At 47.5% G+C, this 19812-nt stretch overlaps 1 protein-coding gene and 1 long non-coding RNA gene across 4 annotated transcripts in view; one reads left to right on the top strand and one right to left on the bottom strand.

Annotated features, from left to right (window-relative positions):
- Positions 1 to 19812, bottom strand: part of KAZN (kazrin, periplakin interacting protein) — a 207139-nt gene that overhangs the window by 81349 nt on the left and 105978 nt on the right. For 2 of the 3 annotated variants that reach the window (XM_068171591.1, XM_068171592.1), the window contains exon 3: positions 4988 to 5165. In XM_068171591.1, the coding sequence (XP_068027692.1) occupies positions 4988 to 5165 (178 nt within the window). Of the gene's footprint in view, positions 1 to 4987; positions 5166 to 5606; positions 5685 to 19812 lie in introns of those variants that run through there. The other variant, XM_068171593.1, reaches the window with a different exon arrangement.
- Positions 13303 to 15898, top strand: LOC137461695 (uncharacterized). The gene is made up of 2 exons (XR_010993456.1): positions 13303 to 13498; positions 15237 to 15898. It is a non-coding gene; the product is annotated as an uncharacterized lncRNA (long non-coding RNA).

The raw sequence follows: 19812 nt of genomic DNA, 5'->3' as shown, positions 1-19812 counted from the left end.
ACCATTTTAATGCTTATATTTCGAACTGGCGAGTCAAAAGCCCTGGATTAAGTCCTCCTTCAACTTCAGTTTATTTGAGCTTACTCATCCTTAGAAGCTTCATTTTAACTCTCCTGGACAAAGCCTAAAGCAATGATAATCTAAATATTATGCTAACCATGCCAGATGAGGCTTTTGAATAGGAAAGCTCCAGAAAAGATACTTAAATTAACATCTTCAAAGACTAAGATATAGCAGGGACCTGGAGTGTTATTGGCAGGCAGTTCCCTGTGCCTAAAGCAACCATGGGAACATTGCTAAGCACAGATTTACTTCCCAGCACAGGCAGTTGTTTTAGAGCATGAAACGAGTTGCTCCCTGAACTACACAGGACAAAGGGAAACAAAGTAGGAAATTATTAGAAAGAGTAATAGTACAGCAAGACCTTGATCTTGTGATAAACATGGTACAAAAATGCTCCAAATACCCAACTGGGCAGCAGTATCCAAATTCCTCAGGCTTCTTTACAGTATCAGCTCTCCAGCTCTGGAAGAACAAATAGCAGGGAAGATTTCTGAAGAGATGAAAATGGTACATTTTCAACAGCCAGGGATGATTACTCACAAAATAGCAACAGCACAGAGGTAACTGATTGCCTCCCGGGCAAAAGTCAAAGTCTTTGCATTGTAGCTATGAAAGGATACTGAGATCAAAGAGAAAAAGAAAAAACTCTATTTTAGGCTGTCATGAGCAGAAAGGTCCTCCTCGCCCCTTGGCATCACCACATTCCAAGATACAACTGAAATCTTTCTTACGCTGCACGTGCCTGAGATGACAGCGCAGCAAGGAGCAACCCCTTATTCCAGGAGCAGGGTGCAGCTCCTGCCCCATTCCCAGCTGAATTTTGGCAGCATCCACGGCAAACACCACCAATCCTCACACCACGGGCCAGGACACGGCGATCAGAGTGCGCCACTGCCGCTCTGAAATCAGAAATGAGATAAGCCAAACGCTGAGCGAGGTGTTATTAACAACACTGAGCCATTGATTGCGTGTTACATCTTCAAGCACTTTACCAACATTAATTAATTAAGGTGTTTTCCATTTAATGTGGGAAGGAGACTAAAGCAAAAACACGAGGCTGAATGGACCAAACGCTTGATGCAGCGTGGTAAGTCATCACCAGACTTCAGTTTTCCACACAGATAGATATTGCTTTCAACCAAACTGCTGAAAATACAGGTGTCAGTTGGGCAAAGCCATGAAGCCAACCAAAAGCCCAGAGGTGCAGCCAGCCAGCATGGACAGGGGTCACAGCTAAGCATGGCACCACCACAGCAATGCTCTGCTGCATCCCCCTCTCATTACCAGCATCCCACCCCAGACCCCTGGGCACGTCTGGTGCTCACAATCAATTCAACCAAATCAGATTCAAACAAGGATTCCAACAAGAGGGTGCTGACATACGGCTGCAGAGATGTTACTGAGTGCTGCCTGTAATTGCTGTGCTAAAAGCTGGGGACATGAAGTATTGATTTCCAACCTGATCTGCATCCAAGTTTAGACAGAGGCTGCAGCCAAAATACTTCTCCCAGCAAACTCACCAGTTAAGAGAGATTGTCAGGGCTGAGAGGTTTGAATGATTAACACTCACGCTAAGGACTGTAACAATGTACAAGTTCCATTCCTGCCTACCTACGCACACCCACCATCCTGCTCTCCCTCTTCGCAGAATTCTTCCAGTTTTGATTAAAATTACGGAAAAAAGGCCCTCAAAACATACCTTGCCACGGCAAAAATAGCACATTGTAGCAGAAAAAAAAGTCTCAGAGTGCACAAAAGGGGCAGAGTTATTACCTCCAGCTGTCTCAAGCTGCACCATAATTACACAAATAACACATCTGACATACTCAGTATTAATTACCGACTGAGCGTGGAACAGACACACACATTCACCTCCTTCCATACAGCTTGGGACTGACCTGGAGCAGCTGCCTGCAGCACTGTGATCGTGAGCTCCTTCCCACCACACGGAAGGAATTCTCCCCTGGCCTGGCACAGGCTGCCCCATGACCCCTGGAAGTGTCCAAGACCAGGATGGATGGGGACTGAACATCCTGGGATAGTGGAAGGTGTCCCTGCCTGTGGCAGGGGTTGGAACTGGATGATCTTTTAAGTCCCTTCCAAGCCAAATCATTCTGGGATTCTCTAGGCAAAGGGACCTGCTGATTCCACCACAGGCTTTTCCTCCCGGACCAAAGCAGACTCCACCACACACCCACCTGTCACCCGAGCACCAACCCCAAATCTGCACTTGCAGGCTGCCACCCTATTCCCCATCCTCCTGCCTGCCTTTAATGTATTTGCATAAATCAAACAGCTTGGCAGTCCTCCTACTTAGGAGACACACAACAGCAGAGCTATTCAGAGATTCTTGTTTTCACCCCATCCTTCTGAATGTCGTCTCAAAATCCTTGAGGAAAAGCATATGGCTCACTATAGATATCTTGGGCCTGTCTACACAAACACAGAGTGATGTAGGAGAGCATTTATGGCAGCATATAAACAATAGTACCAAACTTAGGGAGGAAACACAAAGCAGAGTGAATCTACTCAGCGGGTTTTGCAGAGATCAAGTACTCTCCCCTTTTTCCTTCCTAAGCATGACAGACAAAACACTCTTTAGATACAATTTTACACTTAACTGATTGTCTTCTGTTACAACACCAGTGGTACAGGGCTGGATATATCACAGTTTTAATAACAGCTTATTAAATTCATGGGGAAAGACAAAGACTCATTCACAGCCACGAGGCCATGGAGTCACACCTTGCTGGGGCAGCGTCCTTTCTCCTAACTCCTAGTCATCAGCATGCTGAGCCAAATTTCTCAGCTTAGAGAGTGGGAAGATGGACCAAACCCTCCAGCAACTTCAGCAGTCGCTGCAGGTACCACTCTCCCACCCAGCTGAGGGTGGGGCCACCCTCCCCCCCACCATCACAGGGACCCCACCACCCCAAAGCACGTGTAATCAGTTATAAGCAGAAACACGCAGGCTTTGGAGAATGGAGCACATTTCTTTGGCACCTTTACAGGGTACCAACTGTTTTCCAGCATGCTGATAGTAAAGAAACACAAAGAGGAGTTTTTTTCATCACTCAACAGATTAGAAAAGCTCTGAGGGAAACAAAAAAAAGCCCTAACCTCAGAGAACACACCCCCCTGTCCCTTGCCAGGACACGCAGCAGAAACGTGCATCTCCCCAGAAGTGTCCTGGAGCGGAAACGAAACCAAACACTGAACACACACACAGAAATCAGTGTGAGCACACGCAGCTGAAGGGTTTTACCTGCTCTCCTGGCTGGAAGCCTGCGTTTCCACATGCATGCCCTGTACATCGTGTCACCATCTGCATTCCTGATGCCCCTGCTCCACGGGGGAGGATGGAGGCTGGCATCCTCCTTCTGCCCTTTCAGCAAATTTTTATAAAAGCCAGAGCCTCAGTAGCCTGGCTGTGGTGCACGGCAGAGGGTGGCTGAGATTATCCCAACAGGCACCTCTGCATAGCATTTCAGAGAATCCCTGGCCACACAGGTAACTTCACTTCCTACGTCCCCACAGCCACCAGGAAGCTCAGCTGGTTAAGTGGAATTCACACCCCACACCCCCACTACCTAAACAGTGAAATACAAGCTGGATGGAATAAAACCACTAATTAATCCCTCTCAAGCAGTTTGCCACGAACAACAACACACCGGCAATGCAATCCAATCAGTTCCAGCCATGGCAGGGGGGTTGAAACAAGATGATCTTTATGATCCTTTACAACCCAAAGCGTTCTGTGATCCTGTAATTCCATGATTACATCCTGCCGGCAGCAACCATGCCCCGCCAAATGCTATGCCACCTTTAAAAAGCTTCACCAAAATGTTACTGTTATTTAAAATAGCGCCGAACCACCCTTCCAAGAGATACAGTAAATAAGTAACGAGTAAATAACAGCTCCTGACGTTTTTATCACACAGGTGTAAATTCAGTTATCGGGAAAGGGGAGGGCTCGCACTATTTTTGTTCTGACATCAAGGCTGCTCGGGGTAAACTGTCATGCAAGCCTGTAATTATTTGGGAAATATAAACCTTAAAATACAAAAGCATTCAAATAAAAACGTATCAGTGATGGCAACGCACTTTGATTAGCAGGAAACTGAATTTCAGCCAGGCGAGAGCACCACGAGTACTACACGAGCGATCCGGGCTCAGTTCCTTAAGCTTCACACAAAGTCTCTTCCCTCTCCCTCTGCACCCCGTTTTCCACGCTCGGCCCCGAGGCACGGAGACAACTTTTCAGGGATGTGGGGGGGCAGATGGGGTGCGTGCATGGCACAGGGGCTGTCCGAGCCTACCCCCAACCGTGCCGGGGGTGCCGGTGCTCGGGGTGGGCTCCGGCCGCCGTGCGCGGACCGAGCCCCGCAGCCCGAGCCCCGGGCCGGTCCGAGCGCGGCGGCAGCGGGGAGCGGCGGGGCCGGGGCTCGGTGCGGGGCCGGGGCTCGGTGCGGGGCCGGGGCTCGGTGCGGGGCCGGGGCGCGGATCGCGGCGGTAACATGGCTGCTTTCCTACCGAATTACGAAACCGGCTGAGGGCGCGGGATTACCGGGGAGAGCCGGCCGGGGGGACCTCGGGCGGGGTGCGGCGAGGGGATGGGAGCAGAGGGGGTGGTGGCGGCGGCGGGAGGATGCCCAGGGCAGTGAGTGTTCGGGGGCGAGGGGGGGTGGAGGGGGTCCCTCCTCGTGCCGGGGCTGCTGGAGCCGAGCGAGGCGCCGGCAGCAGCCGCAGCAGGGAAGGACCCTGCTCCGAGCCCAGCGGGAACCCGCAACCACGGCCCGACGGGACGCGCCGGGCACCCCCAAAAATAAACAATGGACAATAACACCGAGCGGAGGCGGCGGCCGGGAGAGACCCCCACCGGCTGCCCTGAGCCCCCTCGCCCCCTGCCCGCGGCGGGACCCACCTTGCGCGCCGTGCGGGCCGTGCTCCATGGCCGGGTCGCTGCCCAGCTCGGCCAGGCGCCGGCCGGTGGCCGCCAGCTCGGCGCGCAGCGCCGTCACCTCCTGGCCCGCCGCCTGCAGCGCCCCGTCGATGCGCAGCGCCAGCTGCTTGTTGTCGTCCATCATGTGCAGGATTTTGGCCTGGGGGGAGGGAGGAAGAGGAGGAGAGAGAGAGAGAGGTGAGAAGGGAGCGGCGGGGGGGGCGGGCAGGGGGCTGTGCTGGGCAGGGGGGGCAGGGGCTGCCTGGAGGGGAGCAGCGAGAGGGGAGTGGGCGGCGCGAGGGGGCGGTGCCAGGGGAGGGGGCTGGGAGGGTGCGCGGGGGGCTCTGCCGGGGGGACAAAGGGGAGGGGGCTCTGTGCGAGGGGAGGGGGACTCCGAGAGGGAGGCGGGAAGGGGGTCTGTGCAAGGGGGTGCAAAGGGAGGGGGGCTTTGCAAAGGGGGACAAAGGGAGGGGGGCTGTGCGAGGGGAGCGCAAAGGGAAGAGGGGTTCTGCAAGGGGGTGTGCGAAGGAAAGCGGGGGGGTTCTGTGCAGAGGGGGTACAAGGGGAAACAGGTTGTGCGGGGGGTGGGGGTACCCCCTACCTGTTGCCCCCCCCGGCAGCCCGGGCAGGGCCGCGACGGAGGCGATCGCAGCTCGGCCGAGGGCATCCGCGGTGGGTGCGCGGTGGGTGCGCGGCTGCGGCGGGGCGGGTCCCTCCCGTGCGGGGCGGGCGGACGGGGGGACCCTGCGCTGCCCGCGCCGCGCTGAGAGCGAGACCCCCCCGCAGCCCCCCGCCAAGTTCAGGGGTGCTGCGGGGATGCTGCAGTGCCCGCGGTGAGCTCACAATGCCACTAGTGAAGAACCGATCTGCTAACTGCGCTCAGGTTCACCCCTGAGCGTGGCCGTGCCCAGCAGCTGCCTGCAGCAGGTGGAGGAAAATGGGCTCCAAAAATCCCCCTGGAAGGATTTTGAGGCGGGGGGAAAGAGCCACCTGAGCGCTGTCACCACTGCAGCAGCACTAGTGCAGGAGCTCTTACACTGGCGGTTCACGTGGCACAAACCCAGGGTGAAAAATCGAGAATTATTGGTATCATCCATTCGCTGGCGACTGCTAGAGGGAGCGCGGATGTTTCCCTGTGCCTTATCCATCCCTCAGAGGGATCCACTTGTGTGTTTGCCAGGGCTGCAGCAAGCCTGCAGAGCTGCCACCCTGCCCGTGGCAGCCGTGCAGATGGCTTCATCCTCACTGAAGTGAAATTATAGAATCACAGAGTGATTTGTGTTGGAAAGGACCTTAAAGATCATCTCATTCCAGCACCCTGCCATAGGCAGGGACACCTTCCACTACACCAGGTTGCTCCAAGCCCCATAGACAGGGATGCTTTGGAGACCATGGCCCACGTGGCTGTACCTCCCCACTCCATCCCTGCATCCCAAATCTGCAGGCAGCCGTGCTGTGAGTTGTCACCTGAGCCACCTGTACCTGGAAAAGTTCACCAATGGGTTTAGGAACTGGGCAGGAGCTCCCATGGCAGTGGGGTGGGAGTCTCACAGAAACAGGAGTGGTGGGGGAAGCACAGCAAAGAGCCAGGATGGTGAGCAAGGACCCTTGCTAAGGGAGAAGTCAGAGGAAATTGTGAGCCGTGAGTAAAGGGGGAGAAAGAGCCCAGCACAATTTGCTTAACCCTCTGATACTTGCCTAAATTCAGGCTTTTGGCTGAACAAGCTGAGAATTTGGGGCAGTTCTTTGAACTTCAGGGTGTCCTTGTGCAGCACTGGCACTGCAGAGCCCTGATTCAAAATGAAGTAAAAAAAGGAGAGAAAAGGGCTCCCATTCTTGAGAGCTGCAGGGATGGACATGAGGTAAAGCAGGAGCACATCACCATCCCACACACCCAGGGACTGCAGGGAGGGGGCTCTGCAGGATCAGGGGGTTTGGTGTGCAGAGTCTCCAGGCAGCTTTTGGGGACAGAAATGGGGTAAGTCTGCTGTATTGCTGAAAAACAAGAGCAGCCTGGATCCCTCAAAACCTCAGGTCTGATCTAGATCCTGGGTACAACCAGCTCTCCAAGAGTCAAAAGAACTGAGTCCTTGCCAAGTGGCATCTAGTCCTTACATCCATCTGGATCGATCCATCTGGATATTGTAAAACAGAGAAAATTTAGCATTTATTCCATGAAATGGTACAGTGGCTCTGCAAGGGACAGTTATTTCTGACAGAGAGTTTCCAGCAGTGTCTGCAACCCAACCTGGGTGCTGGACCAGGGCACTCAGAATATCTCAGAATATCAGTGGAAAGGTCTGTTTTCCTTAATGAATTCCCAGAGAGCCAACAAACAACCCACAAGGAGAATAAGTGCAATTTTTGAATTTCTTTCTCCATCATCTCTACAGCCATCCCTGAATGAGATAAAGTTCTGTAAGTGTATAAAGCAACTGAATTCTAATCAAGATAAATGCCCAGTTTCATACCTAATTTGCATGAGTATGTGCTGCAAACTGTGTTTGCAAATGGGAGAATTATGTATGTAACCAGATAACCTGAGTGTGCAATCCCTGTACCGTATATGCAAAACTTACTCATTGCACTTGAATAAAAGTAAAGCTTCAGCAAAAAGGAACTTGGCTTTAAAGTACTGGCACATTTTTTTAATCATAAAAAAAAACAGGTTAAAGCTGATTTGAACCTTCCAAGAACCCATTTAGCTGCTAAGGCAAATTCCAAATGATATTTCTTACTCAATCTAACTTTAATAATAGACTGGTTGAGTTGCTGCACTGTCAGAACTGGAATTTTTAAAATTTACTGACAAAGAGAATTTCTACATTAGCACGTGGTTATTTAAAAAATGTGTCCTAAAGTTGGCTGTGGCCTCATGGGTAAGTTAAAAACTTTACTCTAAAAACTTTCTTACTACTTTCAAGCCTTCCTGAAATCCCCTGAAGATATCTTGGAAGATTTTCTCCCCTTTCCCATGTCTACTCCTATCCTTACTGGGGAAAAGCTGGATCCATTAAAATTGATTTTGATCTCTCAGAGCAGAATTTGATTTCTCTGAACTTCTGCCTGCAAGGAGCACAGGGTGTCACAGCAATCCAGCAATATCAGCCAGAGGAAAAGGCACAAGGATGGGGCAATCCCAACCCAACTGGGTTGTGCCAGCTCCCAGTCAGAAGGCCAAACCTTTGCTGGAAACCTCAAAACTGGGATGAAATGAAACTTTAGAAAAGTAATTGTGCCTCCATCCCTCTCCTATTAGTTTTAAATTAAGAAAAAATGGAAATTAAAAGCTAATTAAAGACCCAAATTTAGAAACATTTTCTTTCCCAAAATTGCTTTGATGATTTTTTTTTTAATTTCATTTTTTTAATTCCAGCTTTTACTAGGAAGCTGACAGCTCTGCCAGGAGTCTGTGTCCCAAAGGGATGGGAGTCCCTGGCCATGTAGATGAGGCATGAAGAAATTGGGAATATTTCCTAAGGACACAAGGGAAACCTGAGTCAGTGCCAGCAAGTCACAAATCTTCATTCAACCTTACTACACTCAGCATCTGTGCAGGTGCTGCAAGGAGAGCCTAGAAAATCTGGAAAACACCCTCAGTTTTGGGCAATGTGTTCTGGTAGTGCCATCACATCCAGGCAGGCTATTCCTCAAGAATGTGTAAATGGAATAAACATGGATAGAGGAAGATTTGAGAGTTCCACCCTTCATCTTTGCTCCTGTTACAACCTAAGGAGTGCAGTAAAGGGAATATGAGAAGATTTAGAAGATGAAAAGGGGTTGAGAAGCACATGAGTACCATTCAGGCCTTCCAAACCCTTTAATTTGCTATTCAGATTACCACTTTTTATAGTTTAATATGTACAATATGCAAAGGAACCAGTTTAACTAAATGGGAAAAGCCTTCTGTGTTAAGGTTGAACGTAATCTAATAGGGCCCTTTGACTTGATTCAATTAAATCCTTCTTTTTCCAATTAAATAATCATCCAGAATTTAATAAAAATGAATTTCCATGTGTCATCCTGCAGAATGATGACCTCTGTGATGGGGAAGGCTTATGTAAATTCTGCTGATCGCTTTTTATCTGCCTCTGCCTCACTTCCTCCAAAAAAATTGCCTTCTGTCTGTATATTTACATGAGTTTCTCATCTGCTCCATGTATCTGTGTTTGCAGGAACAATTCCCAGCTGAAAGAGCTGTGAGTATCACCAGCTTCTTTCAGTACATCCTCAAAAATGGACCCTCTGTGATGGGAAAAAGATCTCCAAAGTGGGATTTTTGATCTGTGCCTCAGGTTTGTTGTGCCCTGGCATGCTGTAGGGCCAGCTTCCAATTGGCCCCTTCCAAATATCACCAGAGACATCTGTATGGCTGTTTATCACCAAGAAAATCCAGTCCAAGAGACCAGCAACTTCAGCAGCAATCCCCAGGAAAAGCACAGCATGGCCCAGTCTCTTCCAGCACATCTTGACTAAAGCTACAGCAGTTGTTAATATCTACTAATTTTTTTTCCCCTCTGCAAAGGTGTATTTATAACTGCATTTTACCCTCCTCTCACTCATAAAATACAGAGCAACAACTCTCTCCCCCCTCAGTTGTGATCTACAGCAGCATCTTTATGCAAACCTTGCTATGTGGTACTGCTGCAAGAATGTACTAACTTATAATTTACTAACTTACAAGTTATTCAAACTGAATTAAACAGAGCTAAGGCTGGACAGGTTAAAAATTTGAGTGAATATTCTGTTTCTCCCCGTGATGCTGCCTTGCCACATTTCCCCATCTCTCTTTCTGTGCAGATAAAATGGTCTTGGCGACCTTCCTGTGCTGCACATCCCTCGAGAGCATGAAAACAAACCCATTAATGTTTATAAAGTGTCTCAGACTGGGGGAATTACATCACTGTGGTGAGATACAAGCTTAATGGATCAAAACAAACCCCAGCTCCAAACCCCCCAGCTTAGACACATCTCAGTTACCCGGCGCAAACCTCAAGGAATCCCACTGAGAAGGGATAATTGAGAGAAATATGTGATCCCAGAGATTTTTCTGCAGTAAACCCATTTTATGTTAATAGAAAGCAGATTTCTAGACCCCTTTGCAAACGAATGACTTCCACAGCATATTTCACAGCTGAGCGCATCCATGGCACCAGCTTTGGACACGGGGCTATTAAACCCAACATTTGTTTAATGAATTACAGCAGTCCATGAATCTGTGTGTGCTCAGCCTGTGTTTAAATGTTTATTGGGAAGCCGTCAGCAGCCAGCTCTGCTTGAGCAGGTATCAGCCTCAATGATGAGCTCTCGCTGCAATGGACCCAAAACTTTGAACATCTTTTTGGGTTCTGCTTTCTTATCCAAGACAGATTACCCAGGAGGTTCAGGGTCTCTGCTAAACATAAAACCTTTTGGGCTCAGTGCAAGTTTGGGGTGTTTTCTCCTTGGTGATGAACTGTGTGAGACAGACAAACTGTTGTGCATCTCCCACCTGCCTGGGGTTGGTCCCTGCAACTGAAGGGTGGATTAAGCCATTAAAGCTCACACATTCAAGCAAGGTTGATGTGCTGCAGCCATGTCCAAGATGACCCCACTCTCACCTCACCAGTCAATCTATAAACCTTGACAAAAAATTAACTCTGGTTCACTCTCCTATTTTAACACGTTCTCCACTGCAAACTATGTGTGAAGTGCTCCCTTTCATGGTACATGGAGACAGTAGTGAGGATGTGCTGCGACCACTTTTCTTTCCTGCAAAATACCTCTGATTTATGGTGGTCTCCGCTCCAGAAATCCCCACCCAGGAGCAGTTTCAGAGTCACTGAATGCTCTGGGCTGGAAGAGACCCTAAGAACCATCTTGTTCCACCCCCTGCCATGGGCAGGGACACCTTCCGCTGTCCCAGGTTGTTCCAAGCCCTGTCCAGCCTGGCCTTGGACACTTCCAGGGATCCAGTGGCAGCCACAGCTTCTCTGTGCCAGGGCCTGCCCACCCTCACCTACGCCAAGAATTTCTTCCTCAAATCCAGTCTGACCCTGCCCTCTGTCAGTGGGAAGCCATTCCCGCTCGTCCTGTCATTTCAGGTGGAGTCAGAATGAAATGCCATTTCCCCCTCCTTTCCCCATCACAAACTGGGGAGCTTTGGTTGGGCTTTTTCAGAACTGCCAGGGTGATTTGGGAAATCCGGTCCTGCTGATCCCCCAAGACTTCCCTGTCCTCTTGGGAAGGTGACAATGGGCACTGTGGAGACATTTGCAGCCCCAATTTACCTCCTGCTCTGCTGGGACGAGGATCATGTGAAAACTTCAATGAATAGGGAGAATGTGAAGCACTCAGATAGCAGGATAATATGCGCCGTGAAAAAAAAAAAATCCTGTGATCAATCAGCAGACAAATATATACTTAAATTAGGTGTTAGTGGGAGAGATGCAGGAAAGGTGATTATGGGTTTGCCTCCGTGTTTCCCTCAGCAACAATGATGACACGCAGGGGTGGGTCACCCTACCCTGTCATTAATGGAGCATCAGCATTCATCTGACAGCTCCTTTGTCCTGGGAAGTCAATTCCGATGAAGATTTGACATTAGCAGAGGCACGGTGAAACTCAGACGCCTTTGCATTTTCATGACCCTCCAAATGCTTTAGCCCTCCAAATGACCTTTAGCTTTAGCCTGTGGATTACAGGTAAAATCACTGTCCTAATTTGGGCAGGAGGCAGAAATAAATATTTGTACCCATCTGTTTCAACTGTGGCGATAAACACCACAGGCAGAACCAGTGGAAGAGCAGCCCTTTGCTCCCTTCCCAGAAAACAAAACTGGGAACGGGGGGCACAAGGCAGAGCACGTGGGAAGGGTCAGGTGAAGCGTCAGAGAAATGTGATTTTTTTTATTACAATATTTGTCAAGTGGTGGTTCAGCCCTCTAAGATAATCCTAAAATTAATTCAGAAATGGAGAACTCCAGATTGTAACAGAGAGGGGTTTTAACATGCACAGCACACTGTCCCCCATTGGCACCCAGCAGGCAGGGAGCACATGAGCATCCACAAATTCCCACGGGCATTTCAGGGGCAAAACAGCCCAATCCAGACAAGAGTGAAACTTAATTTAGTCCTTCCCTTTTCTTTCAGGTGAAAGAACACACGTTCTGCTCTAAGTGCCATCACCCTCCCTTGCTCTGTCAGTGGCACCAACCCTGGGTCACGCCTGGTTTGGGATCACCCCACTGCCAAACCAGTCTCTTTCACAACAACAGAATGTGCTGGGAGTGTGGAACAATAAAAACAGCCTCCCCCTCCCCCTGCCCCCTCCTCCATTTTCCCTGGTTTTATCCAAGATGCTACCAGCAGGGTGGACTAATCCTGTACTGCATACAAACCTATAATTACATTTCCCACTAACCTGTGAAAGACCTAAAAATACACCTGGATAAAGTTTCAGCATTGAGAAGGCAGCTGAAATTTTGGCATTATATTTCTACATATACATATTACTTTTATTGCAGTCATGTGTTAAGGTGTCAGTATGGATCCCTTGATTCTGTGAATTTGGGGCTTGGAATGTACTGATGTCCATTTCTTTAAGGGTTTGTACCACAGGTTGGCTACCCTGAGAAAAATAGCACTTTTCTAGCAGTGAGAGAAACCCCCTTACATCAGATAATTCACAAGTGCTCTTTTTCTTGGGTTAGGTAGGAGGACACTGCAGGTATCATTTCAGAGGATGGGGAAACTGAGGAGCAGATGGGCTGGGGCAGGGTGTGACCAAGGTCCAGTGGGAGAGGGCACCTGCAACCCATGAAACAGAGTGAGGCTTTCCAGTTAAATCAGGAGCAATTCCTTCATCTCACCATGATCTACCCTAAAGGAACACCCAACCAGAGGAAGGCAGGGAACATGTGTCTTCTAATAAAATCTGTTTAACTTTGGCATAGATTACTTCTTAAAAAAAACCCCATCAAACCACACCAAATCCAAGAATGTGATAAAGTATCTTGGTACAAAATCAATTCTGAGGTGATTATCAGCCTCTGAAAATTTTGGGCTCTAAGTCAGTTCATGGCAGGGATCAAATTGAGCTGCTGTCAACTCATTTGGGCATTTTACTGTGCTTCTGATATCTGACAGTTAAAATAATCTCAGATAGTTCCCATTACTCCTGCATTTTCTGCTTTTTGCCCAGGGAAGGGCCATGCAGCCAGGCTCCCATCCCAGCCACCTCCCAGCCTGCAGCATCCCTCCCCAGCCGTGGCTGGTGGGGATCCAGGTTGCCACAGCTCCCTCATCGCTTCCTCCACTTTGGGGAAAAGTCGTAGATAAGGCTGCTCAGCTGTGAGCTGCCACAGCCAGACCCAAGTCTCTGCAGCTGATCTCCAGCTGCTGCTGGGAGCAATCTGTGCTCCCAGATGGGCTGCACTGGTCATCAGCTGGAATGCCAGGAGGAGCTCAGTCCTCTTAGAGAGAAGGCTTGAAGCATTATCTTCTGCTAATGCAGGTGAGGCTTATTAATATTATTTATATTAATAGCCTTTTATGAAAATTGGGAAGTTTTCTCCAGAGAACAGGGAGATGCCCTCAAATGATAGCTTGGGGGAGCAAGAGGGAGCCTAGGGAAAGCTGATTTTTTATCATAGAGTGGTTGGAACTGGAGCGACCTAAAGTCCTTTAAAAGGATCTTAAAGCTCATCTTGTTCCACCCACCCCCTACCATGGGCAGGGACACCTTCCCCTACCCCTGGTTGCTCCAAGCCCCATCCAACCTGGCCTTGGACTCTTCCAGGGATCCAGTGGCATCCACAGCTGCTCTGGGCACCCTGTGCCAGGGCATCACCACCCTCACAGGGAAGGGTGGAGAGAGAGATCATTCTGAGTGGTCTCAGAGAAAGCCAGGGCAGATATGTAATACCCCCCTCACCCTCCCCCAAAGGCTAAATTAATAATAATGTTTTAAAAGCACAGCTGGAGGGATTCCTTAGAAAAATCTAAGCATGTTGGGAGTATCCTCCAGTGGATGCAGGAGGTTCTGTGGGTACCAGCATCTCCATCACCCCAAAGTCTTCGGGACAAGAAGCTGCCAGGATTGCTGACATAGGGATTTTAAGAAGGTGATGGATATAAAATCCACCAAAGGCAATTAAACCGAGCAGGACAGCTGCCAAGCTCTTGTGTTTGCTCACTGTCAGTAGGTTTTATGGAGACAGAAATATATCTGCAAAGCTATTCAAGTGCATTTAATTTTTCCAATACCCACGTACTGCAGCTTGTGTGAGGATAATATGTTTATCCTATAAGGTTCCTGACTTCATTCTGCAGTACTTGACTCCAGGGTGGGTTTTGTATTATTAAGTTCCTTCCAGTACATATGGAAAATAAAACTTGTTCCCATTGAACACCCTGGGATGAAGTTTTGTTGGGTGGTAAGTGCAGTTTGCCACACTGCTGGAGGCCCAGGGTGGGACAATGAACCTGGGAAAACCTGGGGCCTCAAACGTGATGGAGATGTGGGCTGAGGTGTGGGGAATGCAGGGCTGGAGGTGGCAGCTTGTTCTGACACAGCAGAAGACAAATGGGAAAGGGGGAAAGATACTTATCTATCTATCTGGAAGGTATAAGGGAGAAATTCTGGCTGGGAGGGTGGTGATGCCCTGGCACAGGGTGCCCAGAGCAGCTCTGCCTGCCCCTGGATCCCTGGCAGTGCCCAAGGCCAGGCTGGACAGGGCTTGGAGCAGCCTGGGACAGTGGAAGGTGTCCCTGCCCATGGCAGGGGGTGGGATGGGTTTTAAGGTCCCTTTTAGCCCAAACCATTCTGCCATAAAAGCCATGCAATGAGAGGGGTGATGCTCCATTCCTCATGCCTCACACCCCTCACTAAAGCTCCTGATAAACATGAGAAATTACTTAGTACTGTTTCACTGATATTTTTTGCCTTCTGATGCCACCTCATGAAAGTAACGGTTCATAATCTGCACCAGACCAGCTTGACTCAAGATAAAGATCTGCCTTGTTTGCAGTTACATAATTAGCAATTACCCTAATTTCACTTACACTAAATTACATTTTTTAAAAAAATAAATGTTATCTTTTCTGACAAAAAAAAAAAAAAATCATACTGGGTCTACTTCAGACTTTTTTATATAAAGCAGAAGTATCATTATCCTGTTCTCAGATGTACTGTCTAGACACTTTTAATGAAAATATTCATTATTGCTAATTTGCATCCCTTTCAATTCCAGGACAGAAATCAAATGAAGATGTCAAAACTATGCTCCCTCTGCCTCAGGCAAAATGGAGCCACAGTGACCCCCAAGTCCTTCCAAAAGGGATCTCAGTTTGTGTGAAGGAAAAACATCTTCAGCATCCTCATAACTGAGGGCAGCACGAGATTAAAGTTTAGCAGGGAAAATCAGAGGAAAATAATGGTGTCAGGATTTGGATCTGAGATCTGCAGCTTTAAAGGAGGGATAAACCAGGGAGATCCCAGCCTTAGGGTGCAAGATGTGCTGAAATACAGATGTAAATCAGGACAGTGGTAACTCATATGGGTCCAGTAGTGACGTTTCCTGAAGATAAAGCACATTTCAAATGCATTCTGTGCTTGCTGGTAACAAAACTTTCCATTAGTACAAGAAAATATATATCATACCTCAAACACGCTTCACTGAGCTTGGAGAGTAAAGATAAAATAATCTTTTTATAGCAAATAGGAATGAATACTTAAAAATAATAAAAAGTTGGTGAATATTCATTTGAACTCTTAAGCAAATTTGCCCTTGTCATATTTGCATCCCTCTTGTGTTCTCTTTCTGTGCAATGAAGTTTTATTAGCATGAACATCCACAGAAAGTGAATGTGAAGACTCAATACCCATGGGAAATGAATTTAAAATTCATTTGCTGTGTGCAGTCACCCAAGAAACTTGATCATAATTGTTTATTGTACTTAAATATTTATATTGTTGAAGCACTTGTTAGATAAAAAGGCTGTGATGCTCCTCTGCTGGGTGATGTTCAAACATTGTCCCAGGCTACAGGAATTACCTCCATCCCCAGCAAACACACAGGTGGGACCGGTTTCACCAGGCTGGCTGATGTGGCAGGTGGCAAATTTCAAGGTCAACAGCAAGTATTGGGTGAAAAATCCAAAAAATTTCTCTTAATTTTTCTTAGCATGTTGAGTGGATGCACTGAATGGCACCACCTCCCATGGGTGTGTTCACAGAGGGTGCTTGAAATGCAGGCAGAAATTAAAGCTCATCAGGAACAGCATTTTAAGCTTTTTCACTGCCTGCAGTCCTCTGGCACAGACTCCATCCCTCGCTCCCAGCTTGGATTCCAGCAGTGCCTTTAGGCTTTACAATGGATCCTTCATTCCCTCCTTCCCTTCCCCTGCTCCCCATTTGCATCTCGAAATGCTCCAGAAGCTGCACCCACGGCTGCTGCCTCCCCCAGCAGATTCCATGGCCCTGAGCAGGAATCCCATCCCTGCTCCCCAGACCAGTTAACACCTTCCCACCCCTCCGTGGCAGCTGTGCAGGGCAGTGCTGCTCCCAGCTCATCCAAAGATACCTCTGGGGCTTTTTGGAAGAGGTGGGCAGCACTTTCTGCAATAGGGAGACTCTGTTTTGCTCGGTCACTTAGCACCCCACAAATCTGTGCCCCACAGTAAGGCCAGGCTGCCCCTGCTTGATCCAGCACTGACTGGTCACACTTCCAGACCAATCCTCCCTAAATCATTTTTTCTCTGTTACCTGCCTCAGCCTGGAACACAGTGAAGGAGCAGATTTTTTTATGGTTATGGAGGAATAACTTCAAGGTCAAACCCCTGCTGGGAGTGGGGCAGGAATTTGCACATTGCACCATGGACTGTAGCACAAACAGCCAACTATTTAGGGCTGGGGAATGAAAAAGACCCTGAAATCGAGGCTCAAGTTATGACAATAAGGAGGCACAGGAGAGAAAATTGCATTGGGACTTGCACTATTTTTACAGATGCCCCTTAATCTGGATTCAGTGGTGGGCTGGGCGGATTTGGAGTCACCCCTCTGAGCAGGTTCAGGTGTCCATCAGCTTCTTACACACAACTGTGCCTTTTAATTATCACCCACCATAGTCAGGTGAGGGTTGCCTGTGCCAGTTTGCAATGGTAACACACCCTGGGGCACCAGTTCCCTGCTCCTCAGTGGAGACAGCAGGTGGCATTGGCCACGTAATCACACACCATCAGTAATTAGCAACAATTTCAGTTGCCCCAAAGATGCTTCCAAGATGAGATACTGAATTTCATGGCATTTCCTTCAAACACAGGCCACCAAGGGGATGCTGGTATGGAAGTGGAAAGATGTAATTAGGGAGAAGGAGAAAAGGAGCCTGATGAGGCAAACCAAGAGCTGTCGCTGGCACTGCTGCGGGAAGGGGCAGCACTACTCCAGGAAGATTATTTCCAAAAGCTTGAGCTGCTTGGGAATGACATTTTTAATCCAGAGGGTTGGAAAAGGAAAGAGGAAGGAATGGAAACTCTGGATGGGGATGAGCTCTTGCACAGGGGGATAAGAGGGCTCCATTGCTGCACAGAGCATCCTCACAGTGGGGGCAAAATAGAGACCCCCTGTGCCCAGAGAGCCCCAAGGCTGGAGAGGGGAGCCACACAGAGCACTGCAATACACACATACTCCATTTAAATAATCATTTATCAAATAATAAATCAAGAAGAGATGCTAAATGCTGTGAGCAAGGTCTCCCTGCATGGCCAAATCTTTCCACCCTGATGGCAGAAGATGTCACATGTCACAGGAGCAAGATGGGTGATGATGAAAAAAGGATGAAGAGCATAAACTCAATATGTGGTGCAACCCCACACTCACTGCTATAAGAAAATTCAAGAGCCAAATGGGGTAAAAACACCTTTTTCAAGACAAAATTTTGTTGGCTGCAGAGGAAGTCAAAGTTGGCTTTTACGGTTTGAAGTGGTTAACAATTTGATTTCTTTAAACCAGGGAATTAATGGCACTAAACTTCACAACAACAACAAAAAATTAAAGGCACCCCAAAGAATGTTCTCTTAATTGTAGCAGCCCGCTGCATTAAAGCTGCTATAGGAAAAGTCATTTACAATTCAGCTATTAAATTGCAAACCATTACCACTGCTTTTACGGCTTTATATCTCTCTCACAAATTTATTGTGTAATTACTCGGAGCAACAGGATGGTTTCTAGCAAACAGCTCAAATAAGGCACCCATTCCAAAATCCTCACAATTCTGCCTTTTCCAGATGAAATTTATGCAAGAGAGGCAAAATGTTACATGCAGTTTTCTGCCTGGGATGTGGGGGCATTTGAGGTTGGAGCTGGAGTCTTGGCTGGTATAAAGGTGGGATGGAAGTGACCACCCCAACAACTGTCACTTCTTGCTGTAGGAGATGAAATTTCTTTGGAGCTGTTGGGTCTTGCTCTGATGGATCTCTGCAGCAGCAGAGCTGGGACTTCAGGACCTGGAATTTTCCCACCTCCCGAGGGCTCAGACAACCCCCAGCCAAGCCACTGCTTATGAAATAAATCACAATATAATTGAATTAAAAAAAAAAAAGGAATGGCACTTTCTGCCCTTCATTTTCCACCCCAGTGAAAGAAAATTGTAAATAAATAAATAAACAAAAAAAAAAAATTGCATAAAGGGGCATTAAGCAGGACAGGCATTTCCCGGGTAGAATGACTGGATTATTGTTGGAAGATGCAAATAAATTCACATCATGTGCCTCTTTTTTTCCTCCTTTTCCTTTTTGTACCATCCCTCATCCAAAGGAGAAGATAATGTCTGTATCCAGCTCAGGAATCTCGTGAGCAGATTAAAGGCCCAATTATGCTGGATTTGGGGAAGCTGCGTCCCATCCAACCTGAATCCATCCTTACAAACCCTGGGATTAAACACTCAGACAGATCAGCCACCGTGCTGGGCACCAGCCATGACTGTGAAACCATTTTCCTGGAAGCAATTCCCTTCTCCCATGGGGTTTTTCTTCCATCCTGATGTACCAGGGGATGTTTCTCACCTCTGCCTCATTACCTGCGATGCTACCTGGAAGCTCACTGCAGGCACGTGCCCTTAGGGATGCACTGAAATAGGCACTGCAGTGCTCGGCTCAGCTGGGCCCTGAGGATTTCCTACAGCTCCAAGAAAAGAGGGAGGTAAATGAATAAGATCCCATTTTTAAAAAATATAAATACCGTTGTTTTTGATAATATTCTAATTATTATTACGCTGTCAACTTAATTTTTAATTTTTTTAAATTTTTTTTTTTTTTTTTTTGTAAAGGAAGCTCTTTGGGGGTACCAAGGGCCAGTAAATGGATATTCTAATTATTATTATGCTGTCAGCTTAATTTTTTTAAAATTTATTTTAGAATATTCATTTACTGGCCCTTGGTACTCCCAAAGAGCTTCCTTTTCAAAATAAAAAAATATTAAAAAGAAATTTAAAAAAAATTGAACTGACAACATAATACTAATTAGAATATCCACTTACTGGCCCTTGGCAGCCCCAAAGAGCTTCCTTTTCAAAATAAAAAAAATTAAAAAAAATTAAACTGACAGTGTAATAATAATTTTTTTTTAAATTTTAAAATTTATTTTTAATTTTTTTCTTTTTTATTTTGTAAAGGAAGCTCTTTGAGGGTACCAAGGGCCAGTAAATGGATATTCCAAAATAAATTAAAAAAAAAAATTAAACTGACAGTATAATAATAATTAGACTATCCATTTACTGGCCCTTGGTAGCCGCAAAGAACTTCCTTTTCAAAATAAAAGAATATTAAAAA

This window comes from Anomalospiza imberbis, chromosome 23, assembly GCF_031753505.1.
Source record: "Anomalospiza imberbis isolate Cuckoo-Finch-1a 21T00152 chromosome 23, ASM3175350v1, whole genome shotgun sequence".
In the NCBI taxonomy this organism is placed as follows: domain Eukaryota; kingdom Metazoa; phylum Chordata; class Aves; order Passeriformes; family Viduidae; genus Anomalospiza; species Anomalospiza imberbis.
Note: the sequence above shows the minus strand (reverse complement) of the source record. Positions and strands in the feature narration are given on the sequence as shown.